The sequence below is a fragment of the Bos indicus genome, chromosome 11, assembly GCF_029378745.1.
Source record: "Bos indicus isolate NIAB-ARS_2022 breed Sahiwal x Tharparkar chromosome 11, NIAB-ARS_B.indTharparkar_mat_pri_1.0, whole genome shotgun sequence".
NCBI lineage: Eukaryota > Metazoa > Chordata > Mammalia > Artiodactyla > Bovidae > Bos > Bos indicus.
Genome location: NC_091770.1, coordinates 20,854,292 through 20,873,804, shown reverse-complemented (window position 1 = coordinate 20,873,804; position 19,513 = coordinate 20,854,292). Strand labels below are relative to the sequence as shown.

The 19,513-nt window shown below is 39.6% G+C and overlaps 1 protein-coding gene across 1 annotated transcript in view; it reads left to right on the top strand.

Annotated features, from left to right (window-relative positions):
* The first annotated feature begins 2,141 nt into the window (after positions 1-2,141).
* The window catches only part of HNRNPLL (heterogeneous nuclear ribonucleoprotein L like), a 38,420-nt gene continuing 21,048 nt past the window's right edge, over positions 2,142-19,513 (top strand). The window contains exons 1-3 of the mRNA XM_070798525.1: positions 2,142-2,734; positions 14,774-14,892; positions 18,798-19,035. Of these exons, the coding sequence (XP_070654626.1) occupies positions 2,549-2,734; positions 14,774-14,892; positions 18,798-19,035 (543 nt within the window). The 5' untranslated portion in view covers positions 2,142-2,548. The remainder of the gene's footprint in view (positions 2,735-14,773; positions 14,893-18,797; positions 19,036-19,513) is intronic.

Sequence of the window (19,513 nt, the reverse complement as noted above, 5' to 3'; positions counted from 1 at the left end):
AAGGACTGATGTTGAAGCTGAAACTCCAATATTTTGGCCACCTCATGCGAAGAGCTGACTACTTTGAAAAGACCCTGATGCTGGAAAAGATTGAAGGCAGGAGAAGGGGACGACAGAAGATAAGATGGTTGGATGGCATCACCGACCTAATGGACATGAATTTGAGTAAACTCCAGGAGTTGGTGATGGACAGGGAGGCTTGGCGTGCTGCAGTCCATGGGGTCGCAGAGTCAGACACAACTGAGCGACTGAAGTGAACTGAATCCATAGGTTAGATGTAGGCTTTGAGAACTTAAATATGTTCACTATCACACAAGATATTTGGAAAGTTTGTACAAGGCCACTGGGCTCTGCTCATTGTTCTCAGTGTTTTGTCAACGTTTCTTCATCTGAGATTCCTCTTTGATACGTCTACTTTCATTTTATTGTAGTAATTAAAAAAATAAATTCTAATTGTTTTTTGGTTTATCAGTGTATACCTGCAGGCGCACACGAATTTTGAGTCTAGCTGTACTGTGTTGTGAAAAAACTTGCAATTGGATCCTAAAATGACAGCAGTGTAAATTATAAAGTACCAAACACTGTAGGTGAAAGCACTGTCAGCAATAAATAAAAATGGCTTTCTTTGGGAGGAAATAACTGGAAAGAGAGAGAATAGGCTGGGGGAGGAAATGATCCACACCATTAGGAAAGGAAGAGCCATATTTAGGAAAGCATCTGAGGGACAAGGATATCTGAAACAAGTGAATTTTGGTCTTAGGCACTCCTCCAAGGGTTCAAGTCACAGAGGCAGTTAGGTTGCCTGAGCTTTGCCATTTCCTGTCCTGAAAAGACACTGGACTTTTATTTCCCAAAGACCGCTCATTCCGTTTTGCTGAGAGCATAACTTGTGTGCAGGGGCCTGTTCAGGAACTGGCTTTGCAAAGATGAAAAGAGCCCAGTTCCTGTCTCCAAGCGCTTTTCGGCCTTAAAACAGAACATCCTAATAGGTAGGTATGCTGCTACTGCTGCTGCTGCTAAGTCGCTTCAGTCGTATCCGACTCTGTGCGACCCCATAGACAGCAGCCTACCAGGCTCCTCTGTCCATGGGATTCTCCAGGCAAGAACACTGGAGTGGGTTGCCATTTCCTACTCCAGTGCATGAAAGTGAAAAGTCAAAGTGAAGTCGCTCAGTCGTGTCCGACTCCTAGCGACCCCATGGACTGCAGCCCACCAGGCTCCTCCGTCCATGGGGTTTTCCAGGCAAGAGTACTGGAGTGGGGTGCCATTGCCTTCTCCAGGTAGGTAGGTATAAAGGGCCCTATTATAAGATGAGAAAAAGCTTGCGGAGGCCTGTTGCCACAGAGGAAATGAGCTCTGTGTGGTCCAAAAGGCAAGCACTTTTGATAGGCTTTCTTATCTTCCAAAAAGAATGATCATGTGAAATATGAAACAAATAGATCGCCCAGAAAGGAAAGGATTGGGATGAAACTTTATATGGAAGTTTGAATTAAGTCCTCAGTATCTTCAGGAAAGAAGGGTCTAGAAGACCCAGGAGTGCTAACTGATCAAACGGACAGTACCCCCAGTGGAGCGTCTTCCTCAGACTTGCACCTCAGGAAATGTTGACTGTTCTGGAATATCTACTTAGGGGAGGGGAGAGAGTCCACCCACTTGTATCAGATTTGAACATAACATGGGGAGAAGGCTACTTTCACGATTCTAAGCTCTTTTCTCTCTTCACCCCCTGTAGTTTCAGGGCTGTGTGAGGTGTATCGGCAGGAATGTTCTCTTTTGAAGAGAATAAAAGCATTTAAATTAGCGGGAGGGTGGTTAACACCCGCAGCTCTGGCCCCACAGCACGCCACCTCGTCCGCTGGGGTTCACTCCGCACCTCCCCTAGGGTTGGCGCAATAGCGCTAACGGCCGCGGGGTAGCAACGGTTCCCGCGCAGCGCGCGGCGGGCGTTACGCGGCCAGGACTTGCAGGCCAGCCGCAAGTTCAAGAAGGGGCTGGGAGGGGGTGGGGGGACGAGGCCGGTCCGGGGGCAGCTTTTGACGAACAGTCCTTACAGCCAATTGGAAGCCTGGTCGACTTTTCCCTCTGCCAATAGGGAGCGAGGCCCGGACTGGGGAGGGGGGCGCTTCCCGAGGGCTGCGGCTGGATTCGATCCCGGGCGGCTGCCTTGAAGGCGGGGGCGGAGGCTCGGCCTGAGCGGCGAGGAGCGGATTAGGGGAGGAGGGAAGACCGGAAGCCACGGTCGCGTCCCCATCCTTAGATTCGCTCCTCCGGGCTGGGAGCGGAGACGCAGGAGGAGGGAGAGGCTGGATGTCGGCCCCGTGATAAAGAGGAGCGGCTGCTCCGGAGCCTCTTCCCGGGGCGCCTCCTCATCCCGCCAGTCCTCCACAGCCACCCGGCTCCTGGGCGCGGGGCCCCCGCGGACGCTTCGTCCGCCCAGATCTTTGCTGGAGAGGCGCTTGCCGGTGACGGGGACTGGCCGGCGGCGTCCGAGGCCCGCGCCCCGCCGCCACCCCCACCGGCCTGCCGGCCGGTCCCTCTGGCCGCCGCCATGTCCTCCTCCTCATCCTCCCCCAGGGAGACGTACGAGGAGGACCGGGATTACGAGAGCCAGGCCAAGCGCCTCAAGACCGAGGAAGGGGAGATCGATTACTCGGCCGAGGAAGGCGAGAACCGCCGGGAAGCGACGCCCCGGGGCGGGGGCGATGGCGGCGGCGGCCGGAGCTTCTCACAGCCGGTAACAAAGCGTGGCGCCCCGTCAGCTGAGTCTGGCGGCTCCCTGGGAAGCAGGGCTCCGCGGCTGGGACTCGGCCTCAGGGCCTCTCGCCCTCCTCGTTTTCCCTTTTTGCGGCGCTGACCAGGTCGGGAAGCGCCGACTCTTCTCTTTCGGGCTTTTATTCTTCGTCCTACCTGTTTCCAGCATCCCGAACGCGAGTCCGCCCCGGCCTGGCCGCAGGCCCCGCTGCGAGTCCACTGCCGGCCCTGAACTTAGGGAGGGTCGCGCGCAGGGGGGTGGCGCGAGGCGTTGCTTCCGCTCCGGGGGGCTCTGGTGCGTGATTAGCCCTTTGTTAGTTTAACTCCTCAGGCGGTTGACGGGCGTTGGACAACCGGTTCCCTTCAGCCCCTAGCCCCCAGCCTGCAGCATCCGCGCGCTGGTCTAGATCGCAGGATGGTGGCGTCGGTTCCGCCCAGGGATCTCTAAGCCTAGATGCTGAGGAGAGCCTCGGCTCACTGACAGATTACGCTGAGGAGCTCACAACCCAGTTCCCCTCAAGGTTTAATTATATTTTTTTTATTCCTGCTAGGTCTGGTGCGCATGCTTTGCTCCCCAGTTTCATGGTTATTGCTCAGTACAGTTTTCGGCTCTTCGATTAAAAATAAAATGTGTTGGCAGGTGTTCGCATACCGCTACTTTAAAGTAAAGGAATCTTAAATCTCAGTTTTTCCTGGGCAGTTTGTTCCCAATTTGTTCCATAAAACTGAACTCAGAACTGCATCAGACACACGTTCCGAGATTCTTGTTTTTCGCATCAAAAAGCTTAGATAGAGGCAGAAGGAATGTGAAAATTGTTTCATCCGGAGCAAGTGGTAACTCAACTTCAGTTGAATGGAAACTTTAAGGACGCGAAGCAAAGCAAAAGTTTTTTTTTTGCCATTTTTGGTGCACTTAAGCTGTCTTTATGACTTAGGTGTTCCTTAAACATGTAACACATTCTAACTGATTAAAAAAAAAACTATACCTGAAATTTTCGGAATTGTGCACATATGTTCTAATATCAGATTAAAATGTTTTTCACCTTTTATAAGAGGCAAATTAGAAGTCAGAAGTCTTTCAGCTCTTGTTTGCATTTTAACGTAAAAAATTCTGGTCAGTAGAATTTAGAGTTTACAAAGAGGATTATGTTGCAAGACATTTAAAAAAGGAACTTTTTCTTCCTCTAAATAGTTTTCTTATGGCTAGATACAGCTTTCAACTTCTGTACCTAGCTATTTGGAATATTCAGAGTGTAACTTGGAAGTGTGAATAAAAGAAGTGCATTTCTTCTTAGGAAGTTTTAGTTCAAAATCAACTCCATCGTGGAAACTGAAAACAGGAATGTTGGAATATTATAGCTGATATTTAGATGCATTGAATCAGCATATTTCTTTTGCCAAAAGTCTTGGTTGAGTTTTTGTGCGGTGGCGTGAAATGTCTTCCATTGAGTGTCTTGGAAAGATACTTTAACCAGTTTACGAAAAATTGTTTTTGAAAACAGATTAAATATTAAGCCAATACTATTATTTTAGCTGTTGGGAAGAAAATAAAGTATAATTAATACATTCAAAGTGAATTGTATTTAGTAGTGGAAGTAGCTCTGGGCAGGGCTTGGGGAGTCAAAGCTAGTATACAATGTGTGACCTTGGTAAAGTCAGTTAACTACTTTTCTGAGTTCTCTTTGTAAAATGTGAAAGTTGAACTTCGTGCTTTCCTACACTGAATTACAACCTGAAATTGTAATTCAGTGATCTAATGCAGCTTTTAAATTACCCAGGCAGGAAAAATTCAGATTTTAACTGCTTTTTTTTGTCTTAGGAGAGTGTGAATTGCTTTTATTTAATAGTAGAGCCAATATTGCACTGTTGAATCTAATGTCGGATTATTTTTCCTGTTTTTAAACATTTTTCTTCATGTAATGTTGGATACTATCTTGAAATCATTGCGGTTGTGGAAACCTGTACATAATAAAATTTTACTAGGACAGGAATGCCCTAAATAGAAATTTATTGTCTAGTGCATCATCATTCAGAAATACGGTAATTCATCTAACTGAGAAGGGTTTGACTCCACCTCAGCCTAGCCCCAGAAGACTTCGTGATCAAACTGTTTAGGTAAATGTATGTTAGGTACAATGATGGGTAACCTCTTCAACACTAGCTGGAAGATTGTAAAAGTGTGCAGTAAGACTTAAGAGATTTACATTATTTGGCTTTTCATGGGTTTTCTTGATTCTTTTATAATAACTAGGTTTAAAGAGGATGTATTTAAGAAAAAGTTTATACAAATGCTCCTGATTTAAAGATGAATTAGTCATCGTAAATGATGTTTTTAAGGTGTAAAGAGAAATAAGTTTGTAGTTTGGGTATGAGAAATTAAGACACTTCAAATTTGTGTCTTGTTGCTTTGAAGAGCGAAAACTCCCAGAGTGTTTTGCATTCTTTGGGCTACATTTTGAATAAAGCTTATGGAGGTTCATGCTGTGTATTATACAATTACTTTATTCTTGTGGAGTAAATTGTGTTCTTAAATTTAGCAGGTATGGCCTTCAAGATCATATTAACAGTAAATATCTTTATCTGCTTCAGTTCACTTCAGTTGCTCAGTCGTGTCCAACTCTTTGCGACCCCATGAACTGCAGCACGCCAGGCCTCCCTGTCCATCACCAATTCCCGGAGTTTACTCAGGCTCATGTCCATTGAGCCGGTGATGCCATCCAACCATCTAATCCTCTGTTGTCCCCTTCTCTTCCAGCCCTCAGTCTTTCCCAGCATCAGGGTCTTTTCAAATGAGTCAGTTCTTTGCATCTGGTGGCCAAAGTATTGGAGTTCCAGCTTTAGCATCAGTCCTTCCAATGAATGTTCAGGACTGATTTTCTTTAGGATGGACTGGTTGGATCCCTTTGCAGTCCAAGGAACTCTCAAGAGTCTTCTCCAATACCACAGTTCAAAAGCATCAATTCTTCAGTGCTCAGCTTTCTTTATAGTCCAACTCTCACATCCATACATGACCACTGGAAAAACCATAGCTTTGACTAGACAGACTTTTGTTGGCAAAGTAATGTCTCTGCTTTTTAATATGCTGTCTAGGGTGGTCATGACTTTTCTTCCAAGAAGAAGAGTTAATTTCATGGCTGTAGTCACCATCTCTAGTGATTTTGGAGCCCCCAAAAAACTTTGCAGAAAGCAGCTTGATTTCAGAATGTTAGCTCTTCACTTGGCAAAACCAGTTGAAGAATTGAATTGGGAGGTTACTTAGAAAAAATTCTGTGTTTATAAAGATTGATATCAATAAAAATTTATGGAGTACTAATTCACTTTAGAGACTTCTAAGTTTTTCTTTTACTCTATTTTGCTAGTGACTAAAAAGACAAATCAAAAATTGTTAAAGTGATTAGTGATGAGGTGAAAGTTAAAAGTTTCTCAACTTTTAATAAATAGACCTGTAAGATGGCAAAATGCCAAGATCAAAATAAGAATCCAGGATTTCCAAACAGAATATTCTGTCTGCCATACATAAAGAATCTCATTTGAATTTAAGACACACTATTACCTTAAGCTTTAATGATCTGAATTACAGTGATGATAGGACTACTGTGATGGCTTATTGGGATGAATATAGAATGGGAGATGGGTTGAAGTCACTTCGTTAGCTCCCAAAGGAAGAGTTTAGACTGTGACAGTGAGCATAGTAATTACACTCTGGAGAATAAAAAAGTTCAAGGATGTGTACCTCAGAGGAAAGTGCCAGAGCCTTGAGGCTTCTGTAACAGTAATGTCCTGTGTCTTATTTAGCTAAGCTGCTGCAGTAGAGTGAGAATTTTAGGTTTAGTTTTGGGAAGTAAATGAAAAGTAGTAGGTTCTGGGACTTCCCTGGCGGTCCAGTGGCTTGTGCTTCCACTGTAGGGAGCTGGGGTTCAGTCCTTGGTCAGGGAACTAAAATCCTGTGTGTCAGGCAGCAGAGCCAAAAAAAAAAGGTAGGTTTTACTGCCCTTTGGTTTTAACAAGTGACTTTTTTTTCGTGTTAGTACATAAAAGTGAAAAGTGTTGTTAAGAGAGCCGTAAGCCCAACCAAAGCAGGTGTCTTGGCTCTGCTACCAGCATGCTTTGTGACTTAATCTCTTTGGAACTCAACTTGCTACCTGTCACATGAGATGGTTGGATTAGATGATCACTGTGATCTCTTAGCTCATTAAAAAAATAATACTTGAGCCCTATCATGTGCTAGGTGCTGTTCTTGGTGATGGGGATATAATAGTTAAAAAAATTCCATACTTAAAAATGTGTGATTCTGCATGATTCAGCACTTTATTTTCCCTCTGTGAAATTGAATACAACTTTCAAAGCTTGCAGTTGCAGCTACATCACCAACTCAGGTGAGCTTAAAACAAAAAGGGGTATAGGGAGTTTATCGGTCCATATAACTATGAATGCCAAGTTGTGCCATAGTTTTAGGCATTTCGTGATCTAGGGATTTAGATGAAGTCATAGGGACTAGATTCTGTCTCTTTCCATGTTTCACCTTTGTGACTCTGCGATCCCATAGACTGTAGCCTACCAGGCTCCTCTGTCCGTGGCATTTTCCAGGCAAGAGTACTGGAGTGGGTTGCCATTTCCTTCTCTAGGGGATCTTCCTGACCTGGGAATCAAACCAGGTCTCCCACATTGCGGGCAGACACTTTACCCTCTGAGCCACCAGGGAAGCCCCTATTTCCTCTATGTAATGATAAAGTTAGGCCTACATTGTTTTTGCTAGCAAATAAAGAGAACACAGTCTGTCCCTCAATGTCTGTAACTATCCCCTCGGATAAGCCATTTTTAAAAAATATCTACCTACTCCTGACGAGTCACTGGACTACTTCTAAAGTTGGGAAGTTACAACTGTGTGAGTGAGAATACCAGTGGAATAATGTGGGACTGGGGTGTTTTTGTTTGCTTGTTTTTGTGTTTAACCAAAAGGAGGAGGAGAGAGTTTTGGGTAGACAAAACCATAGGATTTCTACCACATGAGCAAAAAGATAGATTATTTTTTAAAAAGTTGTTTGAATCATATGACTCTTCATTTTTAATCTTAGTTATATGATCAAATGTACCTTAAAACTTTGAATAGGAAAATTAAAAGACTTCCTGTATTTGGGATCTGCTCTATTGTAAGGAAAGAAAAGACCAAGCTATGTGATTGTTTGACTTGAAGACCATGTACTAGTTAACTCTAAGCATAACGTAAGTTAAAAAAAAATACTTGCATCTGTCCCTTGAAACTAGTTGGTCCTTCACCTATGTGAAGTATCCAGAGTAAAAGGGGGGAATAATCTTAAATATCTAGACATCTGCACTCATTTCTTGGTACTACTTTGATAAATTCTAATGTATCCGGAAAACAATTACCAGAATAGAGAAGGTACACAAGATCATAATCATAAGAGGAATGACAAGAATCTGGGGGATATTTGGCCTGAAAGGTAAACTTCAGTGTGATTTCAGAAATCATTACAAATAGAAAGGTTATGTAAAAGAGGGAAATGAAGATAAGGATGGGGGTGGCAATGATTAATATTTATTGAGCTTTTGTTCAGTAATTACATCTGGCACCGTGCTCAACATTTTGTACTTGTCCTTTTTATTTGTTGTAATTTTAAGTGATGAGGATTTCGTTTTCTTATTTTTTTACAAGTGAAACTGAGCTTCAGAAGGGTTAAGTAAGTAGTGTAAGATCACAAAGCCTATAAATGTCCAAAGATTCAAACACTGATCTGACTTCACAGGCCATTTTGTATAGGAAGCTACAGGGAGACAAATTTAGATGCATATTATGAAGAACTTTCTAAAAATGTAATAGTCTCTCAAGGTTTTTCCCTGTCATTGAGGGTGTTTAAGGAGAGGCTTATAATCATCAGTTGCAGTGGTTCTGTGCACATTTGGTTTTGGAGGATGAGTTACTCAATTTGAGGTTGTTCACTTTTAATCCTATATAGGAGGACAGAGAATGTTGTTTGGTGTTGCACATGTGTTATGCATGGAAATGTTGGGAAAAGCAAAAAAAGCCTGAAGACATTGTACATTGCCTTTATGAGTTTAGTTTCACTGTGTCGAGAAATGTAGTGGACCCTTCTCATTTCTCTCATTGTGGAAGCTTCATTTGTACTCTATACAGCTTCCCTTCTCTTTAGTTGAGCCTGGTTTTCAATCAGCAGTAGTCAAAATTAGCACTCAACGTTGGTATTATTGGAGTTTGTCTTTGAGGTAGCCTTTGAAGAGGGGCTGGGTGTTTGTAACTGGTCTGTAGCTTGCCGAGAGAATCAAAAAATGCCTCCGTTACAGTTCACACAGTTTACCTAAAGAAGGGATTGAGTGATTAAAAAAGAAGACAAGCACATGTAAATTGAAGGCACGCCTCCATTTGCTTGGTTCTTATTTAGAATCTTGTTTCTAGTCTGATAAATAGTAGATATAAATAGACCAGGAGAGAGCCTAGATAACTAAACATTTGAAGTGGACAGAATAAACTTCTATATGAGAAACTCTTTAAGCCTTAGAAGACATAGTCAAAATTTTAATACGTGGATGGGGTAAACAGTGCTGACTTACCAATTTAAGATTGAGATGCATAGTATGATGCTTAAAGGAAGTATTTTTAGGGTAGCAAAAGAAGGTCTGAAGATGATTTCAGATTTCTTATCACCAGTATATAGTATAAAGAGTTGATTTAAGAAAATGTTAGTATTTGGGGGGAAAATGAGGGGTATAGTGAAAATATAGTTTGAAAAGATATCTTTAATACATCAGTTTTATTTTTGGAAACAACCGTAGGGTTTTTTTTTTTTTTTTTTTTTTCTTTTCTTTTTTAAATAAACTACAGAAAGGATGAGAAAATTTTAAGTTCAAGAAAAGGGTACTAATTTAGAGAAATGTCAAGGTAGGTAAACTCATGAAAGGCAGAGTCATTGAGTGGGAATAAGGGACATATATAGGGGTTATGGGATATGTTCTCAGCCTTGACGTGAGATATCTCAGATATGATCATATCTGAGATCATATGATACAATATCATATGATCATATCAGATATCTTAGAGATGATTATCATATCTGCCTCTAAGTACCATACTGATTGCATTTAACATCTTTCATAAAGAATGACTTAAATTTTGATGTTTCACTTAGGAAATATAAAATCAGATCTTCAGAGAGATTTAAAAAGTGGTCCTATAGTCCATTTCTTTGTAAGACCAGTTTGAAAAATACTCTTTTTTTATGAGTTTATTTTCCAGATACTCGTTATCTATGTTGGGAAGGGAGGTAGGAAGAAAGAAGTGTCAACTGATTTGGCAGTATTATTAAAGTAGGTGTTGAGTTCATGAACATTTTTTATATTGTTCTTCATACTTTTTTGTAGGTCTTAAATGTTGTTCAGTCACTCAGTCATGTCTGACTCTTGCAACCCCTTGGACTGGAGCCTAGCAGGCTCCTCTGTCCATGGGATTTCCTAGGTAATAACATTGGAGTGGGCTGCCATTTTTTTGTCCAGGGGATCTTTCCCACCTAGGGATCGAACCCATGTCTCCTGCAATAGCAGGTGGATTCTTTACCACTGAGCCACCTGGGAATACAAGAATTTCCCAACTTTTAAAAATGTGTAAAATGTTTAATTACGTATGTCCTTCCTCTAGATTCAGCAGTTTTTAACATTTTACCCTTTGAGATTTTATCTCTATATACATACTTTTTCCCCCTATACTATTTGAAAGTAAATTGCAGATATCATGATCAGTTCAGTCACTCAGTTGTGTCCTACTCTGCGACCCCATGAACTGTAGCATGCCAGGCCTCCCTGTCCATCACCAACTCCCAGAGTCCACCCAAACCCATGTCCATTGAGTCGGTGATGCCATCCAACCATCTTATCCTCTGTTGTCCCCTTCTCCTCCTGCCCTCAGTCTTTCCCAGCATCAGGGTCTTTTCCAATGAGTCAACTCTTTGCATCAGGTGGCCAAAGTATTGGAGTTTCAGCTTCAACATCAGTCCTTCCAATGAATACCCAGGACTGATCTCCTTTAGGATGGACTGGTTGGATCTCCTTGCAGTCCAAGGGACTCTCAAGAGTCTTCTCCAACACCACAGTTCAAAAGCATCAATTCTTCAGTGCTCAGCTTTCTTTATAGTCCAACTTGCACATCCATACATGACCACTGGAAAAACCATAGCCTTGACTAGACGGACCTTTGTTGAGAAAGTAATGTCTCTGCTTTTTAATATGCTGTCTAGGTTGGTCATAGCTTTGTTTCCAAGGAGTAAGCGTTTTTTAATTTCATGGCTGCAATCACCATCTGCAGTGATTTTGGAGCCCAGAAAAATAAATTCAGCCACTGTTTCCACTGTTTCCCCATCTATTTCCCATGAAGTGATGGGACCAGATGCCATGATCTTAGTTTTCTGAATGTTGAGCTTTAAGCCAACTTTTTCACTCCTCTTTCACTTTCATCAAGAGACTCTTTAGTTCTTCACTTTCTGCCATAAGGGTGGTGTCATCTGCATATCTGAGGTTATTGATATTTCTCCCAGCAGTCTTGATTCCAGCTTGTGCTTCCTCCAGCCCAGCGTTTCTCATGATGTACTCTGCATATGTTAAATAAGCAGGGTGACAAAATACAGCCTTGACATACTGCTTTTCCTATTTGGAACCAGTCTGTTGTTCCATGTCCACTTCTAACTGTTGCTTCCTGACCTGTATATAGGTTTCTCAAGAGGCAGGTCAGGTGGTCTGGTATGCCCATCTCTTTCAGAATTTTCCACAGTTGATTGTGATCCACACAGTCAAAGGCTTTGGCATAGTCAATAAAGCAGAAATAGATGTTTTTCTGGAACTCTCTAGCTTTTTCGATGATCCAGCAGATGTTGGCAATTTGATCTCTGGTTCCTCTGCCTTTTCTAAAATCAGCTTGAACATCTGGAAGTTCACAGTCTACATATTGCTGAAGCCTGGGTTGGAGAATTTTATGATAGTTCATCCTTAAATACCACAGCTTTCCTAAGAATAAGGATATGCTTTTCATATAGCCATTACCATCATAATGGTACCTTAGACAATCAGTGGCTTCCCTGATAGCTCGGTTGGTAAAGAATCCTTCTGCAATGCAGGAGACCCCTGTTTGATTCTTGGGTTGGGAAGATCCACTGGAGAAGGGATAGGCTACGCACTCCAGTGTTCTTGGGCTTCCCTTGTGGGTCAGCTGGTAAAGAATCCTCCTGCATTGCAGGAGACCTGGGTTCGATCCCTGGGTTGGGATGATCCCGTGGAGAAGGGAAAGGCTACCCACTCCAGTATTCTGGCCTGGAGAATTCCATGGACTGTATAGTCCGTGGGGTCAGAGAGTTGGACACCACTGAGCAACTTTCGCTTTTACTTTTCAGACAGTCAGTACTTCTATTATTTAATATCCTGCCTATAATTCAGTTTCTCCAGTTTTTCCTAAGATGACTTTTATAGCAATTTTTATCTATTATAAAATGAAACTTCACATATTGCATTTGGTTGTCTGTCTTCAATCTGAAGTCTTCCTTCCACTAATTTTTGATACTTTTTGAAGAGCCCAGACCAGTAGAGTTTTATTTACACTTTCACCTTGGCCAGCTCATTCTAAGGATCAAAGGAGATAGCTATCTTATTTCTTGTAGTTTATTATTGTCTAATTATTTTTAGAATAAAACTTGTTATTTGTATTTTGTGTTGTCTTTAAATTAGGTTTTTAGGTATTATTTAGAGCTTTCTTCCTGAATTATTGTCATCCAGTAGTATTTAAGAGCTTGATGATGATAGTGTCCATTTGCTTGTTGAGTTTCACCAAGACAGTCTCATTTGTTTAGGCTGCTAATAGAATATTGGTATACATAGGGTACAATTAAAATGATTCATTTCAGACTTGGTGGCATGTAATGAATATCGGGTTTACCTTAGAAAAGACTCAGCATAAGCAATTCAAATGAAATTCCCTGGACTGAATTAATATTTTCAAAGGACTCAATTTTGACAAGAGTGTCAGAGTAATCTCATGGTTACGTATATACTTAAATTAGATCTTTAGATTCTGACATTTTTAATTAGCTGGGCACAAGACTGTTACAGTATTTTCTAACAGTCTTTATAATAAAGCAAAGTTGGTAGGTCTTTAAAAATAGCCATAAAGGGATTTAATTTTCTTAAAATGATTCTTAAGTTTTAATGGTAAAACGTGCTCTTTTAGATTAGAAGGAAAAACCTTTCTTGTCGTTTGTAGGAGAAAACCTTTTCCTTTAATAGATTTTTTGGTTATATATACGAATTGTACATGGGTTTCATTCCTTTCATTTTAAAAACTTTTAAATTGGAATATAGTTTATGTATAATATTATGTTAGCTTCAGGTGTACTACATAGTGAATTGACTTTGCATACATTGTGAAATGATCACCATAATAAATCTAGTAACTATCAGTCCCTTACAAAGTTATTATAATATTACTGACCATATTTTTTTATGCTGTGTATTACGTCCCATGGCTTATTTACTTTATACCTGAAGGTTTGTACCCTTTAATCCCCTTCACCTATTTCACACTCCTCCCCTCCCAACGTCCATTTATTCTCTGTAACTGTGAGTCTATTTTTGTTTTGTTTTGCTTGTAGGTTTGTATTGTTTTTTTAAATTTCATGTAATACCCTTGAGCTCCATTCATGTTGTCTCAAACAGCAAGATACTTTTTTTTTGCTGAGCCTTGGGGCATGTGGAATCTTAGTTCCCCGACCATGCATCCAACCTGTACCCCTTACAGTGGAATTACTGAGTCTTAACCACTGAATTGGCAGGGAAGTCCCCAGATTTCATTTTTATGGCTGAATAATATTCTTTATCCATTCATCTGTTGATGGACAATTACATTGCTTCATTTCCGGAGTGAGGTCATTTCTGAAGCGATGTGATAGTGGTGCCCAGTGGCTATTTGTATATATAAATCTTTGACTTACTAGAGCTTCAGTAAGTAAATGAGAGCTATTTTCATTTTCAAGCTAATTCTCCTACATGGTCCCTTTTAAAATAAAGTATAAGACTGTATATTTTAAAGCTTCTTGCTGGGCATACTCAAAGATACACAGTATTTCACAGAAGCCCAGGGAGGCTTGTGTTTTTTGTTTATTTGTTTTTGGCTGTGCCTGTGCTGCTTGTAGGATCTTAATTCCCTGACCAGGCCCTGGCAGCGAAAGCACCCAGTTCTAACTACTGGACCAACAGGGAATTTCCAAGGCTTGTATTTTTGAGTACTCCTTGTTCAGCAGGAGATGGTTGTTGTTGTTGTTCAGTTGCTGAGTCGTATCCGATTCTTTGTGACCCCATGGACTGCAGCCCACCAGGCTTCCCTGTCCTTTACCATCTTCCGGAGCTTGGTCAAACTCATGTCCATTGAGTCGGTGATACCATCCAACCATCTCATCCATTGTCGTCTCCTTCTCCTGCCTTCAGTCTTTCCCAGCATCAGGGTCTTTTGTTACGTGTAGGCTCTTCGCATCAGGTAGCCCAAGTATTGAAGCTTCAACTTCAGCATCAGTCCTTCCAATGAATATTCAGGGTCAATTTCCTTAGGATTGACTGGTTTGATCTTGCACTCGAAGGAACTCTCAAGAGTCTTCTCCAACACTACAGTTCAAAAGCATCAATTCCTGGGTGATCAGCCTTTTTTATGGTCCAGTTCTCACATCCATACTGGTACTTCAGCAAAGATGGTACCTTGTATAAATTTGTCAAGTGTACTGAGTAACATCAAATTATGGTGGAACTAGATAATCAGTTAAACAAGGTCAAAAGATGATACTCATGTATATCGAAGAAAAATAGGGTGTATACCCTTATATTAATTGGGACTTTTTGTTCACTTTTTGTGATTTCAGTTTGATTTGGGATTTTTATATAAGTGTTTGCTTTTTAATGCAGAATCAGATTTACTAAAAGATGCAATTTAGACTTTTAACTAGAAATTATTTTATCTTGCTAGGAGGCTGGTGGAAGTCATCATAAAGTTTCTGTTTCACCCGTTGTCCATGTTCGAGGACTCTGTGAATCTGTGGTGGAAGCAGACCTTGTGGAGGCCCTGGAAAAATTTGGGACAATATGGTAAGGCCAACAGGGACTCGATATAGATTGTGGAAACAGTGCAGAGAGCAGACTTTGTTTTCTTGCTACAAGCCTTTATGCTTAGCCATACAATATATTGTTTGCCTATAACTGTATTTCTTTGAAACCTGAGTCTTTCTGAGATTAATTTTTAATTTTAATTTTTCTGAGGTGAATTTTTGTGGATCATGATCCCATCTCCCTCCTCAACCAGATTGTGTGTAACACCGATTATTGCATCTTTCATCTGATTTTCAAATGAATCCATGATTCCTTCTTAAATACTGTTTTAAGCCATTGAGTTAATTAATTATGCCCTTTATCTTCAGAGTTTCAAGTAGTGGTACTTAAATACTGGGGGGTTTTTGGTTTGTTTTAGTTTGTTTTGAACTATTTATTAATTGGCAGTGAAAAGGGGGTAGACTACAGGGTAGGCATTATTTGCTTAGTGTGAGTTGCTGTGATATCATGAGTGGTCAGTGTTTTATCCTAGCTTATTTTCCTTTTGTGTTTTGTATTCACTCATGCTCTTCCTTTACAGCTGGTGTATACTAAGAATACTGACTTACATGAAAAACGTGATTTGAAAAATGAATCTGCTGCCCAAAATAGACACTTAAAAAAATTCTTTCTAAATTGAAATATGCTTGGCTGTTCTTTTCTTACTATGGATAATATAGAATTTATTACCTTTTTTTCCATTGATGAATACATTTGGGGTTTTTGTTATAGGCAACAGAGACTATACAGACTAAGTCATAATATATAACAGGAGAGAAATTTCAATATATTTGCTGAGATCATTTGACTGCTTCAATTTTATAAAAATTTATGTGGAATTTTGAGTATTGAAAGAAGATGGTGAGGGAGGGATCAGAGATTCCAGAAGAGGAATCATTTCTTCAAAGGAGCATCAGTAGTGTTAGGTGATACCTTCCATCATGGCATCTTGTTAATTTCTTGGTGACCTCAATGAGAGGTGGATGACTTAGCAAACTTATTACCCTTAACTTATGGACCTCAGAAACCGCTGTTAACATTTTGTTTATGGTTGGAGGTACAAATTGGAAAACCACATGGACATAAATAAAAGTCCATTTCTTGAAATATCACTAATGACTGTATCACTTCTTAGTCATTTGGAATGGATATTGAAAGTTAAGTTTGTCTGGAGAGTTACACTGTATTGGAGCAGACTCCTTAGACGATACTTAGACTTGCATGTTGACATTGATTCACCCAGTCACCACTTCCAGGTGGTGTGTTGTCTCATGGAGTTAATAAAGAGACTCCATGAGACAATGAGGTTATCTCTGGATTTTTATTTTCTTCTGTTCTTATGTATTTAGGGCTTTTTAAGTTATTTTTTTACAGCCAAGAAATACTGAATATTGTCAGGAAACAAGTTGGTGAACAAATGAAGTTGGAAACTTTAGGGAAATAATAACTGTATTGATATTTTGATGTCAGTTATTACCATGAACTGGATGTTGGGGATTAAAGAAATAGAACTGTTTGTTTAAGGTTGTGATTAATTTGAATTACTTTTGAGTGGCTCGTCAATTTTTGGACTCTATACTGTTTGATATTTAGTCTTATGGTAATGTGTTCCATATGAATTTTATTTAGTTAATTTGCATAGTACATCATTCTGCCCTCAAGATTTGTAGTTATGTGGATAGAAAAATCGTGAAATAATTGGAACAAATTAGTGTATAATTAAGAGTTTAATTGGCATAAATATGTACAATAGGAGTTTCAGTTGTGTGAAATGATCTTGAATAAGATATCTGCTACCAAAGCTGAAAGAAGTTTGAATAGCCTCCTATGAGGGGTAGGTGTTTGCTTCAAAATGTCACATTTATAGAAACTTTCCATATTTTTTTGTTTGTTGATTTATTTGGTGGTATATGTGAGGGCAAATATAAAGATTATACAGAAACTGCTTGTATTAAAAAGATGAGTCACCAAGTTCAATGTATAGTAAGTTTATACTTAAAAACTAGATGTATAGGAAAGAAGTTCAGAAGAAACTGTAAGATGTTAAAAATAAGTCAGGATAATTGCTATTTTTTGTCTTTATTTAATCAAAAGAATATTTAAAAATATATCCTTATAAGTCTCTTCTCCTCCCTTCTTTCTTTCATTAAAGGAAAAAATACTAGGTAGTGATTAGCTATTCCAGTTTGAATTTTAAAACAAAACTTTTGAGACCTGATTTATGTAGTAAATCTCTTGCTTCCTTTTGTTATTATTTAAAAATTAGTAAGCATGTTTTAAGCTATAAGTTGAACATACCTACTCTACCATATTTCTTGTACTTTTTATTTTTTCTCTCTTTGGTCTTCCAGTGTTTCTCATATTGTACTTTGAACTTTTTTTTTTAAATTATGTACCCCAGAATTTAAGTGAATTATAAAATGCCTGTGACATTCTAATTTTCCATTCCCTGTCTTTGTATGATGCTATTTTTCCTGGGTAACCTGTGTAACATTTAACTCTGTGCTTCTAACTTACTGCTTATTGTAGCTATAGAAAGCATTTTTTTTTTCAACTACAAACAGATAAGTCTATTATAATAGGCCAATAAAGAATTTATTTTTTTGAACCTTTTTGATTTTTCTGTGTTTCCAAAGACCCAAAGGACATTATTAACATATTTACTTGGTGATACCACTTAGCTTTAAACCAACTTAGATTTATGAGAGGGAGGATATTTATTATTCTTAAATTTCTTTAGCATAGACCTAATTCTGGTGTTTTCTATTTTTTTGTATACAAAACTTTAGAACCTCAACTAGGAGTTTGAGTTTCTAAAAGGAATGTTTCTCTCCTGAAATTTATATCTTGCATTTATAGTTGGTAAAACTAATCCCAGGTGTTACTGTTTCTGTTTTATTCTTCAGTTTTGAATGATGTGGGCTGAAAGCTAATAAACCTCCTAGACTAACAAGTATTGATTGAATACCTGTCATGTGCCAGGCTCTTTGTTTCTAGATGCTGAGGATGTAAAGATGAATGAGGCAAGGCAAACAATTTGTATGCAGGAACTGTAATCTTGACAGCCGTGTTCCCAGTTGTATAAACAAGGAAGCTGAAATTCTTAAGAAATTACATAATTTGCTAGGCTACAGAGTGGTCTGTTTCTTACTAAGAAATGGCTTGCCAGTTTTTGAAGTGTGGTTAGTTCTGGATGCCTGAGTGAGAAGCAGTGCTGTCACTGAGTACCTGACCTCATGTTATTTCTCTGGCCTTCTGCTCTTATAAAAAGCACATTGACTGTATTTAAAAATATTTTTAACACCCTTGTTTCTGTGAATAGAGGACATGGTTCCCTGTTCTTATCCATGTGTTCTGATTTCTTGCTAACCTCCCTTCATCTCTAGTTTTTTTTTGACACGTACACACTGCTTTATTTGTTTTCGACTGCATTGGATCTTCATTGCTGCACAGGCTTTCTCTAGTTGCAGTGAGTGGGGACTGTTCTCTAGTTGCAGTACACGGGCTTCTCATTGCAGTGGCTTCTCTTGTTATGGAGCACAGGCTCCAGGTCCCCAGGCTTCAATAGTTGTGACTGCTAGATATTTTCTAATGCTGCTTATAAGTGGCAGCCTGAGGAATAAAGTGCATGGGATTATTAGTAACTGATAACAGAATTGTGCTTGAGGAGGGCATGAGGTACATAAAAGCTTTTAATCACAAGAGGACCTTTCAAACATATACCATCTACCCGGTATACCACAATTTATTTGGATAATTTAAGAGTTTACTAACATTGGGTGTAGGTAGTGAAGACTACTAGCCTGTATGATTTGAGACATTTTAAATTAAAGTCTGCTTTTACTTGAGAAAAATGTTAATTAAACTTGCTATATTAAGGTATTCGTTCCCTATCTTCCTTTCAGCTATGTGATGATGATGCCATTTAAACGGCAGGCTCTGGTAGAATTTGAGAACATAGATAGTGCCAAAGAATGTGTGACGTTTGCTGCAGATGAACCTGTGTACATAGCTGGTCAGCAGGCTTTTTTCAACTATTCTACAAGCAAAAGGATCACTCGGCCAGGAAATACTGATGATCCATCAGGAGGCAACAAAGTTCTTCTGCTGTCGATTCAGAATCCTCTTTATCCAATTACAGTGGTATGTATTTTAGTAAGACAGACTAAATTAAAAGTGATTTTGGAATTTGCCTTGGGTGACTAACCTGTAGTTTTCTTCACTGCCATATAAATATTTGAAAATAGTGGGTTTAAAAAAAAAAGAATTATTAAAAGTAACCTTAGTTTTGACTATCACGTTTAATGAACAAAGACATGGTGAGCACTGAAGTTGTAGAAAGGTCAGAAGCACAGTTGTCATAATTAAATAGGTGCATTACTTTTATTTACTACTCTCACTGTTAACTCTCTTTCTGATGATAAAGTATAGACAGACTTGTTGGAAATGATTCAAGAAATCTCTGTCACTCACACGCCAGCACATTCACTAAGAGCATCTACTAGGTAGTGACAGAATCCCGTGGTCTAGTAAGATGTACTTATCATTATAAACTGTTTAGAGATAGCTTGTTAAAAACTTCTTTTCTTCACTCTTTAAAAAAATAATGTTAGAATTTTAA